The following is a 27,466-nucleotide window of genomic DNA, read 5'->3' as shown; positions in this document are numbered from 1 at the left end:
CTTCCTCTCTCTGCATCTCCCTTCTCTCCTCCTTCGTCTCTCTTTCAGTCCCCGCTCACTCCATCACCACTCAACACCACCCACCTCCTCTTCCTCCTTCTGTCTGCGCTCCTCTCTGCTCCTGCCAGAGAGATGATGTTGATGATGATGTTGATGATGTGACGCTGCAGCCAGCCAATCGCCACGCAGGGGGAAGTGGAAGGGGCGTGGTCAGAGCTCAAAGCAGATCGATGCTGAGAGGACTGAGGAGAAAGACGGGGAAGAGAGGGAGGTTGAGGAGGCTGGGGGAGGCCTTGTCCGAGCCGAGGAGCGCCGACGCCGGCCTAATAAAGGAGGAGGAGGAGGGAGGAAGGTGTCGCCTGTCAGAGGGGCATCAACCTGTGCTGTCATGGACAAATATCGACCAAAGAGACCAACCAGCCTGGCTCTGTTCCCACAGCTGCCACAAGCCGGAACCCAGGTAGGCAGGGTTGGGGGGTTATGGGTGGATCCACTCAGAGGGAGGCACTAAAGTGGGTGACTGTGTTTCCTGAGGGCTTCAGGATGAGACAGCGCGGTGTCTGAGGCATCCGTGTGTGTGTGCTGCTGACTCTGGGTCAGATCTGATGATGCAGACCCAATCTGATCACCAATATTCAAACGATCAGTGTTGACGAGTCGGAGTGTGTCATGTAGCAGAGCTGCAGCAGCTGAACAGCTCGGGGGGGAAGTGATTTGCTCAAGGACGCACGCGTGGATGGCCTGTTGGATCATGACTGTGCTGCTCTGCCATCTTGTGAAATACACAGAAGTGTAATGTTGATACAGTCGGGTGGAAAAGAAAGTTCACTTTCATTTTAAGGTTTCATCTTGAAACAGTCATCGGGTCCTTAAAGGGCCCAAAAATGAGGTAAAAACAACTTCAGATGAACAGCAACTGAGAGAAAACACAGAAGCAGTGGGTGAAAAACTAAGTGAACCCCTGATCCAGCAGCTTCAGCAGCAGTGAGTGTAAAACTAAGTGAACCCCTGATCCAGCAGCTTCAGCAGCAGTGAGTGTAAAACTAAGTGAACCCCTGATCCAGCAGCTTCAGCAGCAGTGAGTGAAAAACTAAGTGAACCCCTGATCCAGCAGCTTCAGCAGCAGTGAGTGTAAAACTAAGTGAACCCCTGATCCAGCAGCTTCAGCAGCAGTGAGTGAAAAACTAAGTGAACCCCTGATCCAGCAGCTTCAGCAGCAGTGAGTGTAAAACTAAGTGAACCCCTGATCCAGCAGCTTCAGCAGCAGTGAGTGAAAAACTAAGTGAACCCCTGATCCAGCAGCTTCAGCAGCAGTGAGTGTAAAACTAAGTGAACCCCTGATCCAGCAGCTTCAGCAGCAGTGAGTGAAAAACTAAGTGAACCCCTGATCCAGCAGCTTCAGCAGCAGTGTGTGTAAAACTAAGTGAACCCCTGATCCAGCAGCTTCAGCAGCAGTGAGTGATAAACTAAGTGAACCCCTGATCCAGCAGCTTCAGCAGCAGTGAGTAAAACTAAGTGAACCCCTGATCCAGCAGCTTCAGCAGCAGTGAGCTGCAGTGATGGTTTCCTGTGGGACGTTATCAGTCTCTCTCATGGTTCTGGAGGAATCTCGGCCCTCTTCTCTCCAGCGCTGCTTCAGCTCATTGAGGTTTGCAGCATTGGTTTCTGCACAGCTCTCTTAAGGTCCCACCACAGCATCTCAGTCAGGCTGAGGTCTGGACTCTGACTGGACCATTGCAACACCTTGATTCTTTTCTTTTTCCCACATTCTGCTGTAGATCTGCTGCTGTGTTTGGGATCTTTGTCCTGTTGATGAGCCAGTTTCAGCCCAGCTTTAGCTGGGGGACAGATGGCCTCACATTTGACTCTAGAATACTTTGGTATCCAGAGGAGTTCATGGTGGACTCAATGACTGCAAGGTGCCCAGGTCCTGTGGCTGCAGAACCAGCCCAGATCATCAGCCCTCCACCACCGTGCTTGACAGCTGGTATGAGGTGTTTGTGCTGATATGCTGTGTTTGGTTTCCTCCAAACGTGCTGCTGTGCATTAGGACCAAACATCTCCACTTTGCTCTGGTCTGTCCAAAGGACATTGTTCCAGAAGTCTTGAGCTTTGTTCAGATGCAGCTTTGCAAACCTAAGCTGTGCTGCCATGTTCTTTTTAGAGAGAAGAGGCTTTCTCCTGCAGCCCTTCCAAACAAGCCATCCTTGTTCAGTCTTTTTCTAACTGTGCTGTCATGACCTTTAACCTTTAACATGCTAACTGAGGCCTGTAGAGTCTGAGATGTAGCTCTGGGCTTCTTCACCTTGGGGTGACCTTTAACCTTTAGCATGCTAACTGAGGCCTGTAGAGTCTGAGATGTAGCTCTGGGCTTCTTCACCTTGGGGTGACCTTTAACCTTTAGCATGCTAACTGAGGCCTGTAGAGTCTGAGATGTAGCTCTGGGCTTTTTCACCTTGGGGTGAACTTTAACCTTTAACATGCTAACTGAGGCCTGTAGAGTCTGAGATGTAGCTCTGGGCTTTTTCACCTTGGGGTGACCTTTAACCTTTAACATGCTAACTGAAGCCCGTAGAGTCTGAGATGTAGCTCTGGGCTTCTTCACCTTGGGGTGACCTTTAACCTTTAACATGCTAACGGAGGCCTGGAGAGTCTGAGATGTAGCTCTGGGCTTCTTCACCTTGGGGTGACCTTTAACCTTTAACATGCTAACGGAGGCCTGGAGAGTCTGAGATGTAGCTCTGGGCTTCTTCACCTTGGGGTGACCTTGCTGGGACGTCCACTCCTGGGAAGATTGACAGCTGTCCTGAATGTTTTCCACTTGTGAATAATCTTTCTCTCTGTAGAATGATGGACTCCAGATAGTCTGGAAATGGCCTTATAACCCTTCCCAGATTGATGGGCAGCAGCAGCTGCTTCTCTGAGATCATTGCTGATGTCTTTCCTCCTTGGCATCGTGTTAAACTGACAGAACTCCTGCTTTTATAGAGCTGCTCACACTGACTGAGGATCAGTTAATCAGAGCATTGATCAGCAGCAGCTGATCTAATTCCTGTGGAAGCAGTGATGGTGGACTTTTATCGACTGGATGATTTTTAAAATTGTGTCCTGAAACATAAAACTTCAGAACAGAGGGAGGGGGTATTTCCTTTTTCCAAGGTGTTTTCAGAGCAGGGTTCCTCCTCTCTACCTTTTAGAAACGTCAGAGTACACCTCTAAAACCCTGACACACATTTTCTTTTTCACTTTCTTTAAATCATAGTAATAGTTTCATTAATCACTGAGGTCCAGTAGTAGAAGCGTTAGCATCGTTTCCTTCCTGTTTGGATCTCAGCTGAGCTTTATCTGTGTAGAGTTTGCATTTTCTCCCTCAAACAGTCTGATTTTCCTCCTGAAGCAACTCGGTTTAGGTTAAACGTTGGTTTTAAAAGGACTGCAGAGGTCAGTCAGGCTGTAAGTCTTGGTGTTAGTCGGGTGATGGACTGCGAGCCATTCAGAGTGTACCCCATCTCTCGATTGGCTCCAGCCTCCCACAAGCCTGAATGGGAAGCAGATGTAGAAGATGGAAGTATCCATTCATTCCCAACACTCTTAAGTCCGTGTTGTGACACAAAATGATCACAAGAAGAGACACGAAATGACAGCAAAAAGACGAAATACTACGTTAAAGAGTAAAAACCTTTGGAGGTGGAGGTATTTTCATACCCTTTAAGTTTTAACCACAGTGCTTGTGTCGACTTGCTGATTGCAGGATAGAAGTGATGCGTCTGGCTGCTCAGGTAGAGCTCGGTAATGAGGGCTCGGTGGAGGGAAACGGCAGCAGTGTGCTGGTGTTTCCCTCTAAATGAGCCGCATCCTGTTTACTGGGTCAGTTCACAGTCATTTCACCCCCTCCTGCATCCAGAATCCACACATCCAGTTTTAATCTGCTTCTAGGACACGCCCTCCGACAGTCACGGCGCTGTTCCAGGCAGATGAGGAAGGTTAGCGTGGCTGCAGTGCCGTCTTTGGATGAGCTGTGTGCTGAGAAACCTGCTGACTTTAATACAGCAGCACAGCGAGGAACTGCGAGCTGATGTCAGAGGATTAAAGACGAACAGCTCACAGCTGCTTCGAGAACTCCCAGAAGAGGATTGTTACCCAGTTTGTGTCATTGTGGTGTAGCTTTACAACCGATAATATATTTAGATGCAGTGATGACCCTATTAATCACATCCTGCTGTCATCAGTCACACTGCATTCAACCTCTGTGATTGGCTGCTGTGAACTGTGACCTCACTAACCTCGCTTCAGGAGGTGGATTAGACTGACAACACTCTCACCCACATAACTTACTCTCTGTGAGCTCAGATGGTCGACTCTGAGCCCAGAATTAATCAGATAATCGTTGCGTCTAAGATTAGTGTGCATGAGAGGCAGCAACGAGCTGCTGGGTTGTTCAGGTGTGGACAGACCTGTGGAGACGCAGGACAACCTCCAAAGCATCAATGCCTCAAAGACAATGACCACAGACGGGCATCAACAACGAGAGGACCAAAAGGAGACGGGACACAAACACAGCTGGACGTAAAGTTGCATAAAATGACCACAAAACAACTACAAACTGACAAAAATCAAAAATGATCAAAAACACATATTGGGCAACAACAAAATGGCTACAGAGGCACAAAGACATCTTCAAAAAGGTACAAGATAAGCAGAAAGAGTAAAAAAGTGAGTGAAAAAATTAGGATAAAACAGCATGAAGCAAGGAACCAATAAACCGCAACTAGGTGAGGAAAAAATTACCTCAGAAACTGCAGAAAATGGCCACAAAAAGACACAAGACTGATGTAGACATGAACACTTCCATTTTGAAAAAGGAAATCCCATCGAGGCGAGTCTCCTCTGATCTCGGTTCAGCATCTCCTGATTGCTCAGAGGTGCGTGTATCGCACAGATAGATAAAAGACTCCCCACCTGATGTGTTTAATATCCTTCCACACGAGACGTTGGAGGCTGCGCTTGATCTTGTTCATTGTTCTGTAAGCTGTGCAAATGAAACTTTGATTAAAGAAAAGAAACTAGAATGGAAGAGAAGCAAAAACATACCTCGCCCCATTAGAGATGCAGAAACAAACCAGAGGTTCGGTGAGGCCGTGTCTGAGGTTCGGTGAGGCCGTGTCTGAGGCTCGGTGAGGCCGTGTCTGAGGTTCGGTGAGGCCATGTCTGAGGCTCGGTGAGGCCGTGTCTGAGGCTCGGTGAGGCCGTGTCTGAGGTTCGGTGAGGCCATGTCTGAGGCTCGGTGAGGCCGTGTCTGAGGTTCGGTGAGGCCGAGTCTGAGGCTCGGTGAGGCCGAGTCTGAGGCTCGGTGAGGCCGTGTCTGAGGCTCGGTGAGGCCGAGTCTGAGGTTCGGTGAGGCCGTGTCTGAGGCTCGGTGAGGCCGTGTCTGAGGCTCGGTGAGGCCGAGTCTGAGGCTTGGTGAGGGCGAGTCTGAGGTTCGGTGAGGCCGTGTCTGAGGTTCGGTGAGGCCGAGTCTGAGGCTCGGTGAGGCCGAGTCTGAGGCTCGGTGAGGCCGAGTCTGAGGCTTGGTGAGGGCGAGTCTGAGGTTCGGTGAGGCCGTGTTTGAGGTTCGGTGAGGCTCGGTGAGGCTGAGTCTGAGGCTCGGTGAGGCCGTGTCTGAGGCTCGGTGAGGCCGTGTCTGAGGCTCGGTGAGGCCGTGTCTGAGGTTCGGTGAGGCCGTGTCTGAGGTTCGGTGAGACTGTGTCTGAGGCTCTGTGAGGCCGTGTCTGAGGCTCGGTGAGGCCGTGTCTGAGGCTCGGTGAGGCCGAGTCTGAGGCTCGGTGAGGCCGTGTCTGAGGCTCGGTGAGGCCGAGTCTGAGGCTCGGTGAGGCCGTGTCTGAGGTTCGGTGAGACCGTGTTTGAGGCTCGGTGAGGCCGTGTTTGAGGTTCGGTGAGGCTCGGTGAGGCCGTGTCTGAGGCTCGGTGAGGCCGTGTCTGAGGTTCGGTGAGGCTCGGTGAGGCCTAGTCTGAGGTTCGGTGAGGCTGAGTCTGAAGCTCGGTGAGGCCGTGTCTGAGGCTCGGTGAGGCTGAGTCTGAAGCTCGGTGAGGCCGTGTCTGAGGCTCGGTGAGGCTGAGTCTGAGGCTCGGTGAGGCCTAGTCTGAGGCCGAGTCTGAGGCTCGGTGAGGCCTAGTCTGAGGTTCGGTGAGGCTGAGTCTGAGGCTCGGTGAGGCCTAGTCTGAGGCCGTGTCTGAGGCTCGGTGAGGCCGTGTCTGAGGTTCGGTGATACAGATTGAAAAAGAAGACGACAAAACATGCAAATAGAGACATGAGATGACCACCAGCTTGTGTAAAATTACACAAAATGACTCGAATACCCAAAATAAGCCAAACTGCAAGTTCAGACAGAAACTCAGAAATGTTAATGATCATCACAGAGCAAAACTGGACTAAAAACAAAACTAAGTGATCAGTTGCCTTCATTCAGAATCCGAGCTGGTCACCAATGAGCTTTGGACACTTTAACTGGAGCAGCTACTCACAGTTAAGATGTGACATTTGATCTGAGGTGAACCTGAGGATAAACAACTGGGAAATAAAACATCATTAACAATTCAGATTTATGTAAAAGGATTCAGAAACAATCGGTGGGTGGGAAGATTGTGAGGAAAAAAGATTCAAAGAAATGTAAACAACTTCTGGTGAATAAATCAATAAAATGTCTCAGATGTCTGAGGCAGAAAAGTGAGTCGGGAAGGATGTTTAATGCATAAAGTCAGAGAACAGAAGTCTTTTTTAGAGCAAACAGGGATGCTTTCATTCACACACACACGGGGAGTAACCATAGCAACTGAACAGGGTGGGAGACAGGGAAACCAGATGCATGATGGGACGTCAGTGTGAGTCAACGCTCAGAGTGACTTTCATTACGTCGAGGCTCGGCTGTCACACACTTCCTGCTTTCCAGGCAGTGATGTCATCGGATGGATGATGATGGATGGAGGCGGAGTGTGTGTGTGTGTGTGTGTGTGTGTGTGTGTGTGTGTGTGTGTGTGTTTTATCATCCAAACACATGAAGGTTGCTGTTTTTACGCTGACTTTCTGTCTCATGAACTCTTTTCAGGACTCCATCAACAACAACTCTTTCGGTAAGAAGGACAGCTGGAAGGACTCTCACTCTTCCTCCCCACACATCACAGGTATGAGAGCATCTTTGAACTTTAAATATCTTTTGAATATTTGTTTGTTTGACCTGAGCGCAGTAGCTGTAGTATCACGATGTGCAGCTCTAACTGTTTCCTTCGAAGCAGCCAGACTTTCTTTAATCTTTTAAACTGGTCTTTATCAACAGTTCTGCAGCTTTCTGAAGCTCTTTCACAGTTTTTCTTTGGACATTTTCTGCTTTTTCACTCATTTTCAGTCCTTGGACCTGAGCATTTTCAGTGTTTTTTCTTTGTTCAGCCACTTAACTCTGACCTTTGAACCCTTCAGGCAGAAAAAAGGCTCCTAACTCAAGGGATGAACCAGTGTTGTGTCGACACAGAACAGACAACTTAGCAAAGAAGCCATTTTAAACTGGATCTTTAGGCACTTTGTCACAAAGACACATCATTTGTTCCCATTTCTTTAGCTGCATCTATGAAAAACAGCAAAGAAAACACAGTTTGACAGACAGAAAATAGGATTTCTGCAGCAACAAGGTGATTCCCAAAGAGCTATTAGCTGAAAACTTGGCATATCTCAGCATGGTGTGCAGTGTGTCCTTAAAACATTTGAGGAAACTGGACAAGTGGAGGACAAAAGAAGAAGTGTCAGGCCTAAAAAACTATCTACAGCAGATGAACAGGATCTGAAAGGGATGTCCTTAAGAAAGAGGAAAAAATCCAGCTGTGACCTGACAGGACCTGAGAGATGCATCTGGACCTTCAGCTGATCCATCTACTGTTGGCCCAAGCCTCATCAGAAATGGGCTCCATGGAAGGGTGGCTGTCAAGAAGCCGTTCTTAAGGAAGGGAAACAGGGAGAAAAGGCTGAGCTGTGCCAAATGACACAAGAAGTGGACTGAAAATCAGTGGCAACAGGTCTTATGGAGGGATGAATCCTCCCCAGAGCCCGGACCTCAACATTATTGAAGCAGTGTGGGATCATCTGACAGAGAACGGAACAAAAGGCAGCCCACATCCAAAGAAGAGCTTTGGGATGTCCTTCAAGAAGCCTGGAGAACTATTCCTGAAGACTCCTTAAAGAAATGACAGAAAGCTTGTCTCAGAGGGTTCAGGCTGAGTTGGAGAATAAAGGAGCTCAGACCAGATATTCACTTTAAAGCTGCTCAGAACTGATAAAAAACTCTGTTTCTGCCTCAGATTCTGGTTTATATTCAGGTTTGAACATGTTTCAGTAGATTTCTGCAGTTATTTACTGTTTTTTCATGGAAATAGATAAAGAAATGAGGGCTGGATGAAGACTTTGGTACAGTACTATAGGCTGTTTGTAAGCTGCAGATATTTCACGACTTCAGTTAATAAAAAGACTCAAACAGAGTCTGAGGAAAACCTATAAACCGCTTCTGTCTGAATGGGCACAAATCAGGAATCTCCAGGGTGGAGGAGGTTAAATTGTTTGGTTTGATTAAACACAGACTTTGGAATGAAAAAACGTGGCAGTAAACGTTTGCAACGGATTCTGCAGAAAGAATTTAAATGAGTCGTGTGAGTTTTTCCTCTGTTGCTGTAACTCTTATCCAGGATAAAGTGCTTACTGCTGGTTACTCTGATAATCCCTCTGTATGCTGTACATCTGGTTGAGTAACACATAATCTGGTGCTTTTGTGTGTGTGCTCAGGGGATGTAACGCCTCCCGATGTCCAACCAAAAACAGAGGACAAAGTGCGGCACGGTGCTCAGCGCCGGCCAGCACCAAAGCCGCCCACAGGTGCCGGGACCAACGGCAGAGCCAACACTCAGGCTGCCGCCGCCGACACACGAGCTCGACCACGAGAGCGCCCGGCGTCCGGGGCCACGCACACGCAGTCCTCCAGCACACCGAAGAGTCAACGGCGAGCGGCAGGAGGAGGGAGAGGGGGAGGAAGAGGAGCGACAGCGATGAGGGAAAGAAGCCTGGGGGAGCTCAGAGGAAAGGATGGAAGAGGAGGACGGCTGTGTGAGGAGGCCAAGATGAAGGACAAACACCAGAGGCAACGGGAGGCGAATGGATTGAAAGGCCGGGCGGGTGATGGGAGAGGAAGAGGAGGCACAAAAGGGAGCAACAGAGGAGGGGGCATCAAGCCAAACAACAAGCTTCCCAACCAGGAAGTTTACCTGCCCGCCATGGTGGTCCCACGCACACCTGTAGCACCACGAAGCCAGGAGAACCAGGACCAAGGTAAGGAAACCAGGACCCTCCCTCAAAAAGCTGTTTCCCCTTCATCAGTCATTCAAAATAAAGAGCGAAATCAGCATTTTTTATCCCTGGGTGGCAGAACAAAGTCTTCCGTGCCTTAAAAACATCAAGAATAGCTTAAATGCAGCTTTCAGGTATTTTAGGTCTCCAAAGAAAATGTTCATCCAGATGTTTTCGTGTCACAAAGTTCATTTAACGGCTTTTTATTCACGTGCAGAAGAAAATCTGAGCGATTCTTACCAAACAGTTTGACTCTCTATGAAGTAAAGATCTGTTTCAACGCCTGGATACACAAGAAGGGTGATGTCTGAAGGCCAAGATTCTTGGGATTATATTGAATTAATTCAAGATTCAGCCTGTAAAGCCTCCATCCAATCCACAGTCGATAGAACAAAATCAGCCCAATAACATAACACAATCCCATAAAAAACATTAAAAACACCATAAATACCAGCTGACTGCATCTTTTAACACTGATCAGAAGTCTTATTTGTATTTTCTACATCTTTAAATCCTTTCCAACTCCTGCTGTTGTTGGTCTATTTGTCCCAAACGGGGCTAATCGTATCTATTCGTATCTATTCTACAATAACTGAGCCGCAGCTTGAGGACCTGAAACAACCATAAGTGGCAAATCCCTGCAAATATCCAACGTTGCTCCAGTATTTTCACATGGGAAACGGATCTCCCTCATAAGACCCACTGCCACTCTGCTCGTCCTTCCAGGTTTAATGCTGGACTGCAAGAGAAAGTCCGCCTTAAAACAGCCAGGATTGAGTTTTATGAGATTCCATCTCATGAAAAGTTGTTTCTTGTGTCGCCAGCTTTGAAATAAGTGAAGAATCTGCTCAATCTTTCACTCTTTCTCTCCCCCGACCGTTAGTTTTGTCCCTAGTGTTGCTTTAGGGTAAGAAAACAGGTCAGTTTGAGTTATACTGGAATAAAACCTTTGGTCCAAATGGTTTGAGACGTTCGATGTGCATAAAGCAGATGTTTTAATCTAAATGGAGCTGGAAGTAACTCTACTTTATGTTCTCAGGCCAAAACCACGACAGGACCCAGGATAACCCCCCTGCTCTCTCCCGGTCCAGCAGTGAGGGCGGGTCCAACAGGATGTCCCTGAGTTCGGACACAGAGGGGCCCCCACCAGGGCCTCTGCATCCGTCTCTGTCCCACAGAACCAACCCTGACATCAGCGAGGAGGACGGGGAAGGAGAACCGACCCCCTGCCTGACCGTCCTGAACGGTCTGAGCCACAGCCCTGCAGGTGAGGACCATATTCAGACAGCCTGTAAGCAGTCAGAGGCAGGGGGGGGCGGTCAGCACGGCACCGTGCAGGAGAGCGTGGCGGCTCGGACTGAACCGAAGAGCGAGGCTACAGCGGGGCTGCATTACGACTCCGTGAAATACACTCTGGTGGTGGATGAACACGCTCAGCTGGAGCTCGTTAACCTGAAGGACTGCCTGGGCGGCTACAAGGAGCACAACGACGACAGCGACGCCGAGACCGTGTACCAGTCGGCCAACGAGGAGGAGGATCCGGAGTACGAGGAGGAGAGGAAGAGGGGCGAGGAGGCAAGGAAGCAAGGTAACGAAAGGCTGAGGGGAAAACGCCGTGGATTGAAAGCTTGATTTCAATGTAAAAATCAAATATCCAGCAGGAGAATTGCTGTAATCTGGCGCTATATAAATAGAATTGAATTAAATTAAATTAAATTAAATTAAATTAAATTAAATTAAATTAAATTAAATTAAATTAAATTAAATTGAATTGAATTGAATTGAATTGAATTGAATTGAGAACTCACAATGATCCATCAGGCCTCGAGTTTTATTAGCTTTAACACATCTAAAAGGGTTCCATTCCAGTTTTATTATCCTGTTAAATATTGATCAAATGTTAAATATTTTCTGCTTCCAGCTTCTCAAAAGCTGCACTGATGCTTTTCTTTGCCAAACATTGAAGTATTCATCAGTTTTTAGTTTTTTTTTTGATAATCCTAGTAATAATTCATCAGTTTTTAGTTTTTTTTTGATAATCCTAGTAATAATTCATCAGTTTTTAGTTTTTTTTTACAATCCTAGTAATAATTCATCAGTTTTTTTTTTGATAATCCTAGTAATAATTCATCAGTTTTTAGTTTTTTTTGATAATCCTAGTAATAATTCGTCAGTTTTTAGGTTTTTTTTTGATAATCCTAGTAATAATTCATCAGTTTTTAGTTTTTTTTGATAATCCTAGTAATAATTCATCAGTTTTTAGTTTTTTTTTACAATCCTAGTAATAATTCATCAGTTTTTTTTTTGATAATCCTAGTAATAATTCATCAGTTTTTAGTTTTTTTTGATAATCCTAGTAATAATTCGTCAGTTTTTAGGTTTTTTTTATAATCCTAGTAATAATTCGTCAGTTTTTAGTTTTTTTTTATAATCCTAGTAATAATTCATCAGCTTTTAGGTTTTGTTTTTGATAATCCTAGTAATAATTCATCAGTTTTTAGTTTTTTTTGATAATCCTAGTAATAATTCGTCAGTTTTTAGTTTTTTTTTATAATCCTAGTAATAATTCATCAGTTTTTTTTTGATAATCCTAGTAATAATTCATCAGTTTTTAGGTTTTTTTGATAATCCTAGTAATAATTCATCAGTTTTTAGTTTTTTTGATAATCCTAGTTATAATTCATCAGTTTTTAGTTTTTTTTTGATAATCCTAGTAATAATTCATCAGTTTTTAGTTTTTTTTTGATAATCCTAGTAATAATTCATCAGTTTTTAGTTTTTTTTTTATAATCCTAGTAATAATTCATCAGTTTTTAGTTTTTTTTTTATAATCCTAGTAATAATTCATCAGTTTTTAGTTTTTTTTTGATAATCCTAGTAATAATTCATCAGTTTTTAGTTTTTTTGATAATCCTAGTAATAATTCATCAGTTTTTAGTTTTTTTTGATAATCCTAGTAATAATTCATCAGTTTTTAGTTTTTTTGATAATCCTAGTAATAATTCATCAGTTTTTAGGTTTTTTTTTATAATCCTAGTAATAATTCGTCAGTTTTTAGTTTTTTTTTATAATCCTAGTAATAATTCATCAGTTTTTTTTGATAATCCTAGTAATAATTCATCAGTTTTTAGGTTTTTTTGATAATCCTAGTAATAATTCATCAGTTTTTAGTTTTTTTGATAATCCTAGTTATAATTCATCAGTTTTTAGTTTTTTTTTGATAATCCTAGTAATAATTCATCAGTTTTTAGTTTTTTTTGATAATCCTAGTAATAATTCATCAGTTTTTAGTTTTTTTTTTGATAATCCTAGTAATAATTCATCAGTTTTTAGTTTTTTTTTTATAATCCTAGTAATAATTCATCAGTTTTTAGTTTTTTTTTTGATAATCCTAGTAATAATTCATCAGTTTTTAGTTTTTTTTTTATAATCCTAGTAATAATTCGTCAGTTTTTAGTTTTTTTTTATAATCCTAGTAATAATTCATCAGTTTTTTTTTGATAATCCTAGTAATAATTCATCAGTTTTTGGTTTTTTTTGATAATCCCAGTAATAATTCATCAGTTTTTAGTTTTTTTTTGATAATCCTAGTAATAATTCATCAGTTTTTAGTTTTTTTTATAATCCTAGTAATAATTCATCAGTTTTTGTTTTTTTTTGATAATCCTAGTAATAATTCGTCAGTTTTTAGTTTTTTTTATAATCCTAGTAATAATTCATCAGTTTTTTTTTTGATAATCCTAGTAATAATTCATCAGTTTTTAGTTTTTTTTGATAATCCTAGTAATAATTCATCAGTTTTTAGTTTTTTTTTAATAATCCTAGTAATAATTAATCAGTTTTTAGTTTTTTTTTTATAATCCTAGTAATAATTCGTCAGTTTTTAGTTTTTTTTTGATAATCCTAGTAATAATTCATCAGTTTTTAGGTTTTGTTTTTGATAATCCTAGTAATAATTCATCAGTTTTTAGTTTTTTTTGATAATCCTAGTAATAATTCGTCAGTTTTTAGTTTTTTTTTATAATCCTAGTAATAATTCATCAGTTTTTTTGATAATCCTAGTAATAATTCATCAGTTTTTAGTTTTTTTTGATAATCCTAGTAATAATTCGTCAGTTTTTAGTTTTTTTTTATAATCCTAGTAATAATTCATCAGTTTTTTTTATAATCCTAGTAACAATTCATCAGTTTTTAGGGTTTTTTGATAATCCTAGTAATAATTCATCAGTTTTTAGGTTTTTTTTGATAATCCTGATAATAATTTGTCCCCTCGTGGGACAAATGAAGGTCTTATTTTATCTTTTATCAGGCGTTTCTCACCACTTTCTGTTATTTGTAGATTAGATCCAAGACAGACAAAACCAGCTGATTAACCAGGACAGTTAACAGATGCAAGATTGCAATAATATGCTTTAAACAACCCTCCACAAAAGTCTGCAGACATATTTGCCCGAGATGATGAGGTTGAACAGTTAATCTTGAGATGAATTAAGCTGTAAATGTAAATATATCCATGAAACATTATACCATAGCAAAGTAATCTGTCTTCTCTAACGACCCTGTAGATGTGCACAGTGTTGGTGTTTCCTGAGTTTCTTCTTCAGCCCTTTCAGAATTAAACCAAGTGTTTGGGTTGCTTCCTGCATTCATCCTGATAAAGTTCTGATTCAAAAAGCCTTTATTTTAATGTCACGTGGACTTCTAACATGCCAACAGACTGACTGTGTCTGAGGTTCTTTTATCGTGGAATTCCACCAATAGGAATTCTCCAATTTCCCATCAGACGAGGAAACACATTTAGTAATGCAGCAGGAGACATTTGACCTTTAACATTAGCCAAAAAAAGAAAGGAAGAGCATCTGAGTACAAGAAATTCATACATTTTTTGACAATAAAACGTTATGATACCAAACTAATGTGTTTACAAAAAGACAGTAAAGTCCAACTCCTCATTCAGGAGGATATTTCGTGGCCTGTAATTTAAATATCCAAAAGGTTTCCTTTGCCTGTCAGCTTTTCTAACGGAGCGGAAAGTTAACTTTACCGGCACCAACTGCAACTGGTCGGTCCTGTAGACGTCTTTTGGTCCAGCGAAGGACAGCATTCGCCTCCCTTTAAGAACAGAGAAATGAGAAAGTTGTATTAAAGACAACATGCAGCACATTTCTTTCTTTCTGTCCTTTCATTCTTTCTTTCTTTCTTTCTTTCTTTCTTTCTTTCTTTCTCTCATTCGCATCCCTTTAAGAACAGAGAAATCAGAAAGTTGTATTAAAGACAACATGCAGCACAGAGGGAAAAGAATGAGGCGGATTTCCTCTGAATGACGGTTAATTAGCTAATTATAGCTAATAGCTTAATTTATTAGGAGATGCTCTAAACTACAGTCATCTTCAACCAAACAGCCTTTTCTTTCTTTCTTTCTTTCTTTCTTTCTTTCTTTCTTTCTTTCTTTCTTTCTTTCTTTCTTTCTTTCTTTCTTTCTTTCTTTCTTTCTTTCTTTCTTTCTTTCTTTCTTTCTTTCTTTCTTTCTTTCTTTCTTTCTTTCTTTCTTTCTTTCTTTCTGTCCTTCCTTCCTTCCTTTCTTTCTTTCTGTCCTTCCTTCCTTCCTTCCTTTCTTTCTTTCTTTCTGTCCTTCCTTCCTTCCTTCCTTTCTTCCTTCCTTTCTGTCCTTCCTTTCTTTCTTTCTTTCTTTCTTTCTTTCTTTCTTTCTTTCTTTCTTTCTTTCTTTCTTTCTTTCTTTCTTTCTTTCTTTCTTTCTGTCCTTCCTTTCTTTCTTTCTTTCTTTCTTTCTGTCCTTCCTTTCTTTCTGTACTTCCTTTCTTTCTTTCTTTCTTTCTTTCTTTTTTCTTTTCTTTTCTTTTCTTTTCTTTTCTTTTCTTTTCAGGGCAGACTCTACAGTCACTCATTTCCCATCCAGTGACACAAACATTCAGTAAAACGCAGCCAATCTAGTATCTCAAAGCATCTGATCCATTTATCGCTGTCGTTGAATTTGTGCTGTTTTTAACATCTGATTTCGTGCAGATTTAGGTTTTACCACATCACAGAGAATACAATGAACCACAGATACTCAAACCATTCTCATGGCTTAGAATTAGAGTCAAATGAATTAAGGATGTTTCCACAGTGTAACTTTATGGGATACTAGCTTCAGGAAGTTTTATTTCATGGAAAAACACACAAAGGCCTCTGTTTAGAATAAAATCACATCTCCTAATTGGTCATAGTTTGTGCAGCAGTAAAGATGTTTGAACTCCACCATTAACACTGAAATACAGAGAAGATATCATCCCTGTTCTGCTCGTTTCCACCTACTGTTGAACTGACCATCGTCTGAATACATTTAGCTCATACGTCAATGAGATTTTACTCCCGATTCAGGCTTTTTTTTGGTCGATTTGCACATATTAAAGTATTTAATTCTGGCTTTCAGAAGATGCTTTAAAACATTTCAGTTAATGTTTACTTTTAATGATGCTTTGTTGGATCGTTTGACCTCATGTTTCAATGTTTTTAGGAATTTTGAGATAATAAAAGTAGTGTCATCTGCATATAAACAGACAAAGTATTGATTAAGCCGGGATTTAATAATCCAAACAGTTGGTTTCTTGGTTCTCTTGGTTTAACGCGTTGTTTTCTGCTCCAAGAGAGGAGAAACGAGGAGGAGGAGGCAAAGAAGAGGAGGGAGGAGGATATGAAGAGGAGGAGGGAGGAGGAAGTGAAGAGGAGGAGGGAAGTCGTCTCGAGGGTCTGTAAGCAGTCCAAGGTAACGTCAACCACGACTTCAGAGGAAGAGGAGTCTAATGGGGGAAGAGCTCACAGAAGCAGGAAGTTCCTCAACCTGTTCACCAACAGCAGCAGCCCATACAGCGCCACAGGTGTGGATTTACTGCAAATAATCAGCTCAAATCGTCACAAATGACCCAAATACACTTTCAGCTCTCAGAAAAAAAAACATCAGCTTTGTCAAATGGGCAAAACAGCCTCCCCAGTTCCCCCAGTTCAGCACAACAGCCTAACAACAGTAATAACAACAGATCAGCATCTGACACCCACTACCTGCCTGATATGAACATCACATTTAAACCTTTAAAGAATTAAACCTGATAAGATATATTTATGATATATATAAGAATACTTCCAGAAACACCATAAGAGTTCAGCTGGTTTGCATCACACTGCAGCCGGGAGTCAAACACTGCTCCCAGATGGATGAGGAGCTTTGGTTTATCAGTGTTTTTCCAAAGGTTGATGAGTATTTCTTCAGTTTCTGTCGCATTAAGATCAAAAGCAGGTAAAACAGCCTTTGAAAAGCGACTTTAAATCCGAAAACTTCACAAGAAGCTGCTTTCTTCAGGTGTCTGTGGACATAACATTTCCTCCAGTGTTTGAACTGCTGAACTCTGTCAGTAGAAAAGAGCAAAATAAACTCTAATCTAAAAGCACTCGATCAATATGTGAGGCTGCATCTCTTTAAAGCTGAAGAAAGTCAGCAAATAAAAGGTTTTTTAAGGAGTTTATACAAGCTGTTTGAAATGAAGAGCGTAGCATCATGAGATCAGGAAACTCTTCAGTTTCCTTCAAGCTGTGGATGTGTTCTTTCATTTAAGCTTGAGCTTGGCACACAGAGCCGGTTCTGACTGTAACGTGGTTCTGTGTGGCTCAGGTGCTGGATCGTTCGGTGTCTTCTCCTGTGTTCTGGACGGCGTGGAGCGGCAGCAGAGCCACAGGGCCGTCTACAGGTGGGCACACATCAGCTGAAACGCGCTCAACTCTGACGTGTGCACATCTCCGCGTGAGCGTGACGTCTCTGCTGTGTTTGCACCTGGTTGCAGGTTCGTCCCTCGTCACGCAGATGAGCTGCAGCTGGAGGCGGACGACCCGGTTCTGATGCTGACCCAGTCTGAAGATCTGTGGTGTCAGGGCTACAACATGAGGACGGGCGCCACGGGCATCTTCCCCGCCTTCTACGCCGTCAGGGTGCCCAGAGACGGGAACCACGGTACGGTGCGGCAGACCAGCCGGTGAAAGCAGACCATCACAGCTGCCATTAAACGTTTGTTTCTCATGTCGCAGCCCGGAGAGACGGCGGGGCGGAGCAGTTCGTGGTCCGGTTTCTGGGTTCAGTTCAGGTCCCCATTCACACGGGCAACGATGTTCTGTGTGCGGCGATGCAGAAGGTACGAAAAGGCTTTTTAACAGCAGCTGCAGAGCGGGGTCAAATGTGTGTCCTCATAAAGCCAAGTTCAAAGAAAAGGAAGGCAAACACAGTCAGTAGCTGATCTGAGACTGTTTGTCTTTGGTTCATTTACCGAAGAGAGAAAAGACTCCTCAATATTCTTCCCTCTAATAACCCTTTAAAGGGGAACTCCGGTGTTTTTAAACCTTATTTCTGGCATGAAATACGTTCATCTACTCACTGAGAACAGTTTGGTGAAAGTCGGCGACCTTCAGAAGATATTTAGATAACTGGAGATCCATATAACGGAGAGAACGGGGCTTAGAGGATGCAGCCTCTAAATAAGGCATTATCTGTCTTTATTTCACCAATACTTTAAGAAGAATGAATGAATGAACGTGTGCTATAGCTCTGTTAGCTCATAGCTCTGTTAGCTCATAGCTGCTGTTATGTGGCTACTTGCAGCTATAGGAGAGCTAACGGAGGGATTTCTACACAGGCACTCTACTGGGCCCACTTCATCCACACGCCCCCCTGCAGCACAGTTTATTCACTCCGTGCTCTGTGACAGTCGGCTAACTTCACACAGAGTTTGCTGCTGATAGTTTTGTGCAACATGGCAGGATATTTATCAGATTTTGACAACGTGAACGCCATAGCATGTGCAACTGTCTGCACACATCAGTACCAGAAGCTTCACTTAACCACTGTAGCATCATCATAGCTGAAGCACTCTAAAAATCTAACCTAACATCATTATTTATTTGAACATTTCATTTTAAAACCCCTGCAACTGTAAGGGTCTACAGAGCTGTGGAACTGTAATAAAGCTGTTAGATAACAGGCTCAAACTGTGCGTCTGTTCTTCCGTAAAGGTGTGAGCTCATGATGGATTTAGACCTTTCTTTCCTTCTGGCTGTGTTCTCAGGTGGCGTGCAACAGGCGGTCGGCCACTCAGCCTCCCTCAGCCTGCGTGCTGGAGGTCAGCGTGAAGGGAGTGAGGATGAGCGTCCAGGATCAGTGTCACTCTGCTCACCGGGTATGTGTCTGACCACCAGGTGTGGGGGGGTCGCACCTTCACATCCAGATGAGGGAACATCTGCAGGGCCGGTTGAATAGTCTGTTTTGATTCCCTTCACTGGGTGAAGAGCTTGAATATGAGGACATATCACTCTGAATCACTCTTTTCTTTTTAATTTTCTGACTTTAAGAAAGATTGAAGCTTCAAATCTTTCTGTAAGCAAACATGTGAACAGATAAAGAGGTGTAGCGTAAGTGTGAGCTTTCAGCTAAATGTTTTACTCTTGCTTTGAACCTTGGCTGAATATTTGGTTAAAGCTTCAGCTCTTTGTGTGTCCCTCCGTCTCCATCAGGGCGAACAGTGTTTCCATTTCTTCCAGCTGAAGAACATCTCGTTCTGCGGCTGCCATCCTAAACACAGCAGGTGAGTCCAACACCTGGGAGAACAGTCCCTCCTGAATTCAGCTGTCCTGAAGCTGAATGCTGTGGATCTTTGCTCCGCAGATATTTTGGATTCATCACCAAACATCCCGACCAGCAGCGTTTCGCCTGCCATGTGTTGATGTCGGAGACGACGTTACATCCTCTGGCTGAGTCTGTAGGGTGAGACGCTCTCTCTCCTTTTTGCATCAGAAACTTGTTCTCACCTTCAGTTTCTTTGCAACAGGACGAAGCATCAAAACTGAGTCCCTCTCTCTGGCTCCATCAAAGGTTGCTAATAACTTGGGAGTCATGATTGATGACCAACTAACCTTCAAAGATCACGTTACCTCGGTTACTCGTTCGTGCCGCTTTGCATTACTAAACATAAGAAAGATCAGACCATACCTGACCCAACATGCCCCCCAGCTCCTGCTGCAGGCCATGGTCATCTCCCACCTTGACTCCTGCAACGCTCTCCTAACTGGTCTCCTAACTGGTCTCCTAACTGCTCTCCTAACTGGTTTCATAACTGGTTTCCTAACTGGTCTCCTAACTGGTTTCCTAACTGGTTTCCTAACTGCTCTCCTAACTGGTCTCCTAACTGGTTTCCTAACTGGTCTCCTAACTGGTCTCCTAACTGCTCTCCTAACTGGTTTCCTAACTGGTTTCCTAACTGCTCTCCTAACTGGTCTCCTAACTAGTTTCCTAACTGCTCTCCTAACTGCTCTCCTAACTGGTTTCCTAACTGGTCTCCTAACTGGTCTCCTAACTGGTCTCCTAACTACTCTCCTAACTGGTTTCCTAACTGGTCTCCTAACTGGTTTCCTAACTGCTCTCCTAACTGGTCTCCTAACTGGTTTCCTAACTGGTCTCCTAACTGGTTTCCTAACTGGTTTCCTAACTTGTTTCCTAACTGGTTTCCTAACTGGTCTCCTAACTGGTTTCCTAACTGCTCTCCTAACTGGTCTCCTAACTGGTCTCCTAACTGGTCTCCTAACTGGTTTCCTAACTGGTTTCCTAACTGGTCTCCTAACTGGTCTCCTAACTGGTTTCCTAACTGGTTTCCTAACTGCTCTCCTAACTGCTCTCCTAACTGGTTTCCTAACTGGTGTCCTAACTGGTTTCCTAACTGGTTTCCTAACTGGTTTCCTAACTTGTTTCCTAACTGGTTTCCTAACTGGTCTCCAGCCTGTGAAACCTCTGCAGATGGTCCAGAACGCGGCGGTGCGTCTGGTCTTGGATCAGCCTAAAAGAACACGCCCCCCCTCTGTTCACTGAGCTCCTCTGGCTGCCCTTAGATCTGCATCAGATCCAAGTCCCTGATGTTAGCTACAAAGAGCTTAATGGAACGGCTCCATCTACTTGAATGCTCCTGCAAAGGCTTCTGTCCCAACTGGGTCCCTCCGTTGGTCCCAGGATTGTCGTCTAGCAGCTCCTACACCACGCCTAAGACAATCCAAACTCTGTTCATGTGTCGTCCCACGATGGTGGAATGACCTACCGAGCGCTACCAGAACAGGGGCGTCCCTGTCTATCTTCAAGAAGCTCCTGAAAACCCAGCTCTTCAGAGAGCATCTCCTATCCCAGCACTTACCTTGTACTTCCCTCCCCCCTCTATCTCTGCACTTTATCTTTCTGCTCTTCCTTCTATGCCTGCACCCTATCTCTACTCTGTCCCCTCTGACAGAGTCGGACTCCTGGGTTCCTTCTATGTAGCTTATTGTTAGCTTTTTATAAAGCTGTTATATCTTCATTTGGATAAAAGCGTCTGCTAAATACATAAACATCAAGAGAACTCCACTTTTACTACTTTTACTGGACCTCGGAGCTTTTACCTGATGAAGTTCTGAGCATATTCATACTATTAATGATATTAATTACCTCCACTGTACGAGGATAGAATCTAAAGATGTACTTAAAGCTTTCTGCTCTGATAAAGAAAGAGAAGATAAAGCTTTCTCAGGGATTTTGTGTCTTTGTTATCAAGGATTCAGATTTAGGGCTGTCTCCATAATACTGTAAATTAAAATAAATCCATTTTCTATACCTGCTTAATCCAACTCAGGGGGGCTGGAGCCTATCCCAGCTGTACACTCACTCCTTGGATCAATTTAGAGTTAACCTGACAGGCAAGTTTCAGGGGGAAGCTGGAGCGAAGTCCCCAAACTTTCCAAAACCTATCAGAGGAATCCTGGAGAGAGAAAATGAAGTGGGACTGAGGTTCAGGAGATTTCCTTTTTATTACGATCAGCCTGAGAAGGGGCGTAAAAGCTATTTTTTGTCAGCAGACATGAAGGAGAAGGATGGGAAAACTAACATAATGAGGCCAGAAAATGGTTTTTATTCAGTGTACAGTGAAGGAAAAAGCCAGAGCACATGTCTGGAAATGTTCACTTCTGAAAATCGAGCCTTGGTGCGAATCACCACCTTATGAAGCTGTGTCCGACACACATTTATGGACCGAAATGCGTCTGAAATCGATTCCCTTAAACCTGCTCCCCAGCTGGCCTTTAAATAGCGTAAGAATTCTGGGTAACAAATGACTTTAGTTGTAAATGTGTGACATTGCACCATTTAAGGAAGGAAGTGGAGCGAAAAAAGCTTATATATTGCTTCTAAAAGCTCGAGCCTGCAGATGTCTGAAGAAATGTGACTTTCTCAGAGAGTGGCTGAAATGATCCAAGTCGAAACATTTTAGAAGATTTTCCTGTGGGAATGAGGAGGCTGAGACGTTGGCACCACTTTGTAAATGTATTTATGGTAAATATCAGATTATTAATGTAGCAGAAGCTAATTACTCTGTTACTAATACATTCAAACAAGGATGAGACCTGTGATGGAAGAGAGTAAAGAGTCACTGAACAAGGTGCTCGATATGTTGCATTCAGTGGCAACTGGGAAATCTGATTACTTTTATCTCAGACTGGATAAAAAGCTTAAAGAATGACGGATTGATGGACTGATCTGTGTGAAGTTTTGCATCCCTGTCCTGAGCTTTCCATCTGATCCGTTTTGTCCTCTGTTGTTGCATCAGGAGGGCGTTCCAGCAGTATTACAAGGAGAACGTCGGATACTCCTGTCCCACTGAAGACATCTTCATCGAATAACTCTCCCTTCCATCGTCACTATGAACTCAAGACTCACGACGTGCATGTAAGCCTGGTCTTACACCCCGACTCAACCACAGATATCCCTTCTTTGCATGGTGGAGTTTTTCTTTTTTGGCTGCTTCCAGGGAGACGGCGAGCTCCTCCTTTCTGAGGATGGACAGGGTCACATGAGGTGTTCCATACGACACAAACCCACTCAAACACTGAACTTCACTGCATTTACTGGCAGAAATTATCTACACGCAAGCACACCTACTTATTTCTTACATCATGTGAACTGTCCTCAAAATATAAACACAGTAACGTCAAGACCTGAATTTGTCTTTGTCTTACAGAACCAAACTGACCCCAACCAAAAGTGATGAAATATGTCACATTAAATGTTTTAAACTTCAGCTTCTGATGATTAATAATCTGCCTTTAACAGAACAGGAAGCCGTTGTACAGTCTGCAGTCTTAGCTTGACCGTAAACCAAACCAGCTGAAGTGTTAGAGAATTGTCCCAAGGAAACACGAGCATCTGTGCAAACACAAAAACAAGGAAAAGTATGTGGATGGATGACTGAGGGGCCCAATGGGGGCCCAGCTGAGCCAGTGTTCTTAAATAGTCAATAAAACAACTACAAATGTACTAAAAGATTAGCTAAAGGAGACAAACTGGTTACAAAAAGCCTCAGAAAGACCAAAGACAGACAAAATTACCAAAAATTAAACCAAATAATGAGACAAAATGACAAGAGAAGCAATGGTGGAAAGGTACAAAACTAATTTAAAGAGACGAAAACAGCCTAAAAGTCAGAAAAACAGCTCCAAAAACAGCCTAAACAGCCACATAAAAGAGCTAAAGGACCATAAAGTTGCAAAACAACTGGATATTAACACCTGCTGAGGTACAAAACAGCAAGAAAAAGAGATAAACTGATAAACATCCGAAGCTCCGTAAATCAGAGGATTTTCTGCTTTTCTTTCACTTCACTGGAAACTTAAAACTCAAATCTCTGATCCGCAGTTAACGTGATGAAGCTGCTTTAGTTTAAAAAGGTTCTTGTCTCCTGGAACTTTCTCAGGATTTCATAAAATAATTAGCTGGTGTTTAAACGGTAAATTACAAGATATTTCCCCAAACTGCTTAATACCTGCTGCACTTCATCTCCAACGTAACTGATGCTGAACAGTGCAGACGTCCTCTTAGAATATCCTGTAATATACAGCAAAGCATGATCTAATGTTTTTATATTATTAAAAATCAACCAGGAAATGGCTGGAAGTTTTAGGAAACCTTTGAAAATATCCCAACTTCCTGTTTATCTGCAGCTTCTCGTGTGGTTTTTCACACTTATTCACTATATTTGAAAAAGTTCAGGGTCTTTAACCCAGTTAAACTTTGACAGTTTTGCACATTTTAAATCAGTTAAATTCTGCATGAATTTAAAGTAGGATACATAGCAAAAGTGGCTACTTACAGATCAGATTTATATCTATTCTGTCTGAATGATTCAGTGCGATAAAGAGCATTTCCCTCAAATATCTACCTTCATCCTTTTGACCCCGATGAGATCCTGAGGTTGAGCTCAGGCAGACAAAGCTGACATCTTGGTGATGTTTGCAGCTGGAGCTTCACAGACAGCCCAGCTTCAGGTGAATCTGTCTCTGGATGAGCTTCATCTGGAAGTGAAGAGGAGGCAGAGCTCCAACAGAACCAGACCTGCTTGTTTCTTTGCACAGATGAGGACAGATTGATGTACTGACGTGTAATTCTGTGTTTTCTAACCCCCAGACTTGACAATCTACTGTTTTAAAAGTGAAGGTGCCTCATTTCTGGTGTTTTTTTGCTGCTTTTGTGGCTGCAGACCTTCACGCAGGGTTTTTATCCAGCTGAGTGACAGCTCTGTATCAGCAAGGCCCGAACGACGCTGTGCAATTTGGTGTGAGTGAGACTGGCAGGAGGGTGGTTCAGTCCTGTGTGTCCATGTCACCCCAGGCTGAGGCTTCCTCTGCTTCACCTGCTCATTTCAGCACAGAGAAGTTTAGCTGTGATGAGGAGGCAGAACAGCTGGCTTTATGAGAGAAGGGAGCTTCTGGTTCTGCTGTGATCCAGCTGGGCGCCTCAGTTCTGATGCAAAAACAACAAATGACCCAATTTTAACGTTTATAACACTTGGTTTAAATCAAAGTTTTGCTTTTTCACTTTAAGCTGATGATGGAGACAGGAGAAGTTAGTTTGTTTGGGCCTCATGTACGGTGGCCCAGAGGAGCAGCAGATTCTCAGTCATCCAGGTTAATCCCACGAGTTTAAATCCTTCTTTTTCTTGGTTCTTGAAAAGTGTTTCACTCCTCAATCTTCAGCTCTGGGGACTTGAATGAGAAGAGAAACGCCTTGAAGAACCAAAAGAAGTCCAGCTGCCATAATTCAAGCTCTTAGAGTCACTTAGAGTCAGTGAGATGTGAGTCTAGAGTTAATTTTTCAGTGTTTACAGATTATTTTAAGTGGGATTGTGTGACTTGTTTGTGATTAGTTAGCATCTCACCTGCTTTAAGCAGAGCGCTCTCTGTTTGGAGACTACAAACTAGAGCCGGGACCAAAGAAGAAGAAGAATATTCTCCATCTAAAACAACTCAAACCTCAGATATTTCAAAGTGGATCAGCGACAGCTTCTTTTTACATCATGCTACTATTAAGACGGTTTACTTTGTCGCTATTTTCTCAACCGAACAGCGTCCATGTTGCTCCGCGTATCCTGCCGCCGTTCAGCAGAGTCCACCAGAAGTTGGTCAGATGTGGACATGTCAGGATTCGTAGTTTGTAGCTTGAGGAGGACCCACATGCAGAACTACTGAAGGCGGTAGCAGAGGCAGCTAGTGGAGACCAACTCAAGCTTTATTCTAAAATTAAGGCGCCGCCGAGGCAGGAATAACCAAGCACAGTCAAACACTGCATGAATAAAACTGAAAAGGTGCAAAGAATGGACGGGTGGACTTAGGGACTGGCGCTATAAATGATGGTGTAGGTCCACAGGTTAATAAACTATAGCTATAAAGACTGGGAGGGTTGAGACCAGGACAGCTGAGGCTGAGAAACAAGAATCCAACAGAATCTAACACTGAGGACTGAGAACTAAACCAAGAAACCGAGAGACAGAAAACCAAAGACCATGACAGGATGCCCTGCAGAGATTTACATCTTTACTGTCCTGGAGTTCGTTGTTTTGGGATCAAACCGGCAGATCCACAGCTGATCAGCTGCAGGAGTCTTAACAGTAGCAAATAAAAAAGATCTAAAATGTTGGAGGTTTGAGTTGTTTTAGATGGAGAATATTCTTCTTCTTCTTCTTCTTTGGTCCCGGCTCTCAGTGACTGTTAGTTTGGCTCCAACATGAGAATTCTTCCTCAGAGCGCTCTGATCGCAGCTTACAGCAGGTAAGATGCTAACTAATCAGAAGTATGTCACACAATCCCTTATTAATGATCCCTTTAACCTGTTAGATCATCATGTTACCTGAGGCTGACCACCATCAGCTGCTCCGGAGCAGATTATGATCAGTTTCAGATGAAATCGTCTCCGATTCTCTTCCTGGTGATAAAATTAGCAAAATTAATCTAATTTTAATGAATCTGGCTGTGAAAAACATCAAGGAACTGGGAACCTGGAAGCAGCCCTCCTCCTCATCATGTTTCCCTGAACACTTTCAGAGGAAAGGTTTTTGTTGTGCTGCCCCCTGGTGGAAAAAGGAAAAATAAAACCATTAATGCAGCTTTAAGATCCAGAGTTTGAACGTGTGGAGACATTTTTAAGCCGATTTGAGCAGATGAAGACGAGGAAGTGAAGCCAGACATGTTTTGTGTTTGACAACCAGTGCCTACTTTCATTTCACTTTGTTTTCTGGTGTATTGAAGGCTTCTCTCCTCCTCGGAGTCGCTCTCATAGCTCGATGTGACTCTGTGCATCTGAGGTGGTTGCCATGGATTTCAGGCCAGCTGTGGTGTGTAATTAATCAGCTCTCTTAAATAGGACAGATGTTTAAAATGAGTCACTGAATTAGTTATTAACCGGCGAAGAACAATGCAAATAAGCATGAAATCACTTTATTGTTGCAGAGATGTGATGTCATCAGGAAGGAGGAGCCAGTAGGTGACTAAAATCCTCCCTCTGAAACGCTCACACGGGTCATTTGTTGATGCCTCTCAGTACGGCTCATAGCGAGCACTTTCTGTGCCTTTCTGTGACCTGTAACATTACTTCAGTGGGGTCAGAAATCACTTTTGGTAACGTCACTGCCACAGAGGCGACTTTGACTTTGATTGCAGAGGAGCAATCTGTCATTAAACCCGGAGTCCTGTACTTCTGATGAGGAAAAAGAGCCATTTGAAATATAGAAAGGAACGGGAAAACAGCTGTCCGTGGCAGGAGGAAAGCACTGAAAATGTGAGAGGCAGCGAGGTCACAGAAGAAGGTTGCTTAGTTCCAGACCCTTAGAATAATCTACCAAACACTTCACACTGCACAATGTCAGCAGTTAATGATGGAGTAGGACAGGACCCAAAAGCAGGAAGTCTGGAGGTTTTTATTCTAAAACAAACCAAACAAGCAAAACCATGAATTTACTACAGCATAAACCAACCAGATAAAGGAGGAAAAACGGAGCCAGAACACAGAGAGGAGCTTAAATACAGAGGCAGGTGGGTACAGCTGTGACTGAATGGGTGGAGACGGGTGTGGAAGTGGAGCTGAGGGCCAAACAGGGGTAAAGAGAGGACATCTATGGGTAACTACAGCATCTAAACACTGAGGGCAGAGAATAACTGAGAACACAGAACCAAAGAACTAAGAAATGATTCAACCAGAGAAGAGACCAGGAAAAAAGACCCAAAAACCATGAACCCAGAGTTCAAACAAACGACCAACTCAGAAATAATTTAAAAAACCATGAATAATGACAGAAATATGGTTTGATTAAACTGAAGCTACAGGGGAAAAAAAGCTGCTTTTAGCACTTTTTCAGTGCACATACGACAGAGTCTGTAACCACAGGGAAGGTGAACAGGAAGGATGAGCCACGCTTGTTTCCATGGCAACCACCCGAGGCGCACCACTGCAGGCTGCTCCTCCGGAAAGTGTCCTTTCTATGAGTTCCACTTCTGTGACTCGAACACCACGAGCATCAACTGTACATAAGTCATCAACATAGAGATATCCTGTATAGAACCTGTATGTATGTATGTTTGTATAGGAGTTATTATCGTATGCTGTTGCTGGGTGTAACGCCGCATGATATCAGTGTTGTAAAATGAAGACAAGACGCTCTGACTGATGCTGATGGTGGTTTCTCTTGTCAATAAATCACGTTTACAACTGCA

At 43.2% G+C, this 27,466-nt stretch overlaps 1 protein-coding gene across 1 annotated transcript; it reads left to right on the top strand.

Moving 5' to 3' along the window:
* Positions 1-27,466, top strand: mapk8ip1a (mitogen-activated protein kinase 8 interacting protein 1a). Its single transcript, XM_072386719.1, has 12 exons — positions 1-460; positions 7,104-7,179; positions 8,822-9,361; positions 10,419-10,967; positions 16,027-16,257; positions 17,046-17,121; positions 17,215-17,381; positions 17,456-17,559; positions 18,487-18,597; positions 18,932-19,002; positions 19,083-19,181; positions 22,036-27,466. The coding sequence occupies exons 1-12, from the start codon at positions 389-391 to the stop codon at positions 22,106-22,108; spliced, it is 2,169 nt and encodes a 722-aa protein (XP_072242820.1). The 5' UTR covers positions 1-388; the 3' UTR covers positions 22,109-27,466.

Source organism: Leuresthes tenuis, unplaced genomic scaffold, assembly GCF_036924035.1.
Source record: "Leuresthes tenuis unplaced genomic scaffold, fLeuTen1.0.hap1 SCAF_5, whole genome shotgun sequence".
NCBI classification, from domain to species: domain Eukaryota; kingdom Metazoa; phylum Chordata; class Actinopteri; order Atheriniformes; family Atherinopsidae; genus Leuresthes; species Leuresthes tenuis.
The sequence above is the reverse complement of the archived record's forward strand: the minus strand, read 5'-3'. Positions and strand labels throughout refer to the sequence as shown.

Coding starts and splice junctions, on each gene's coding strand:
- mapk8ip1a (XM_072386719.1), top strand. CDS start 389: ATGGACAAATATCGACCAAAGAGACCAACCAGCCTGGCTCTGTTCCCA. Junction 17,382..17,455: donor GCCCAGAGACGGGAACCACG/GTACGGTGCGGC, acceptor CTCATGTCGCAG/CCCGGAGAGACGGCGGGGCG. Junction 17,560..18,486: donor TGTGTGCGGCGATGCAGAAG/GTACGAAAAGGC, acceptor CTGTGTTCTCAG/GTGGCGTGCAACAGGCGGTC.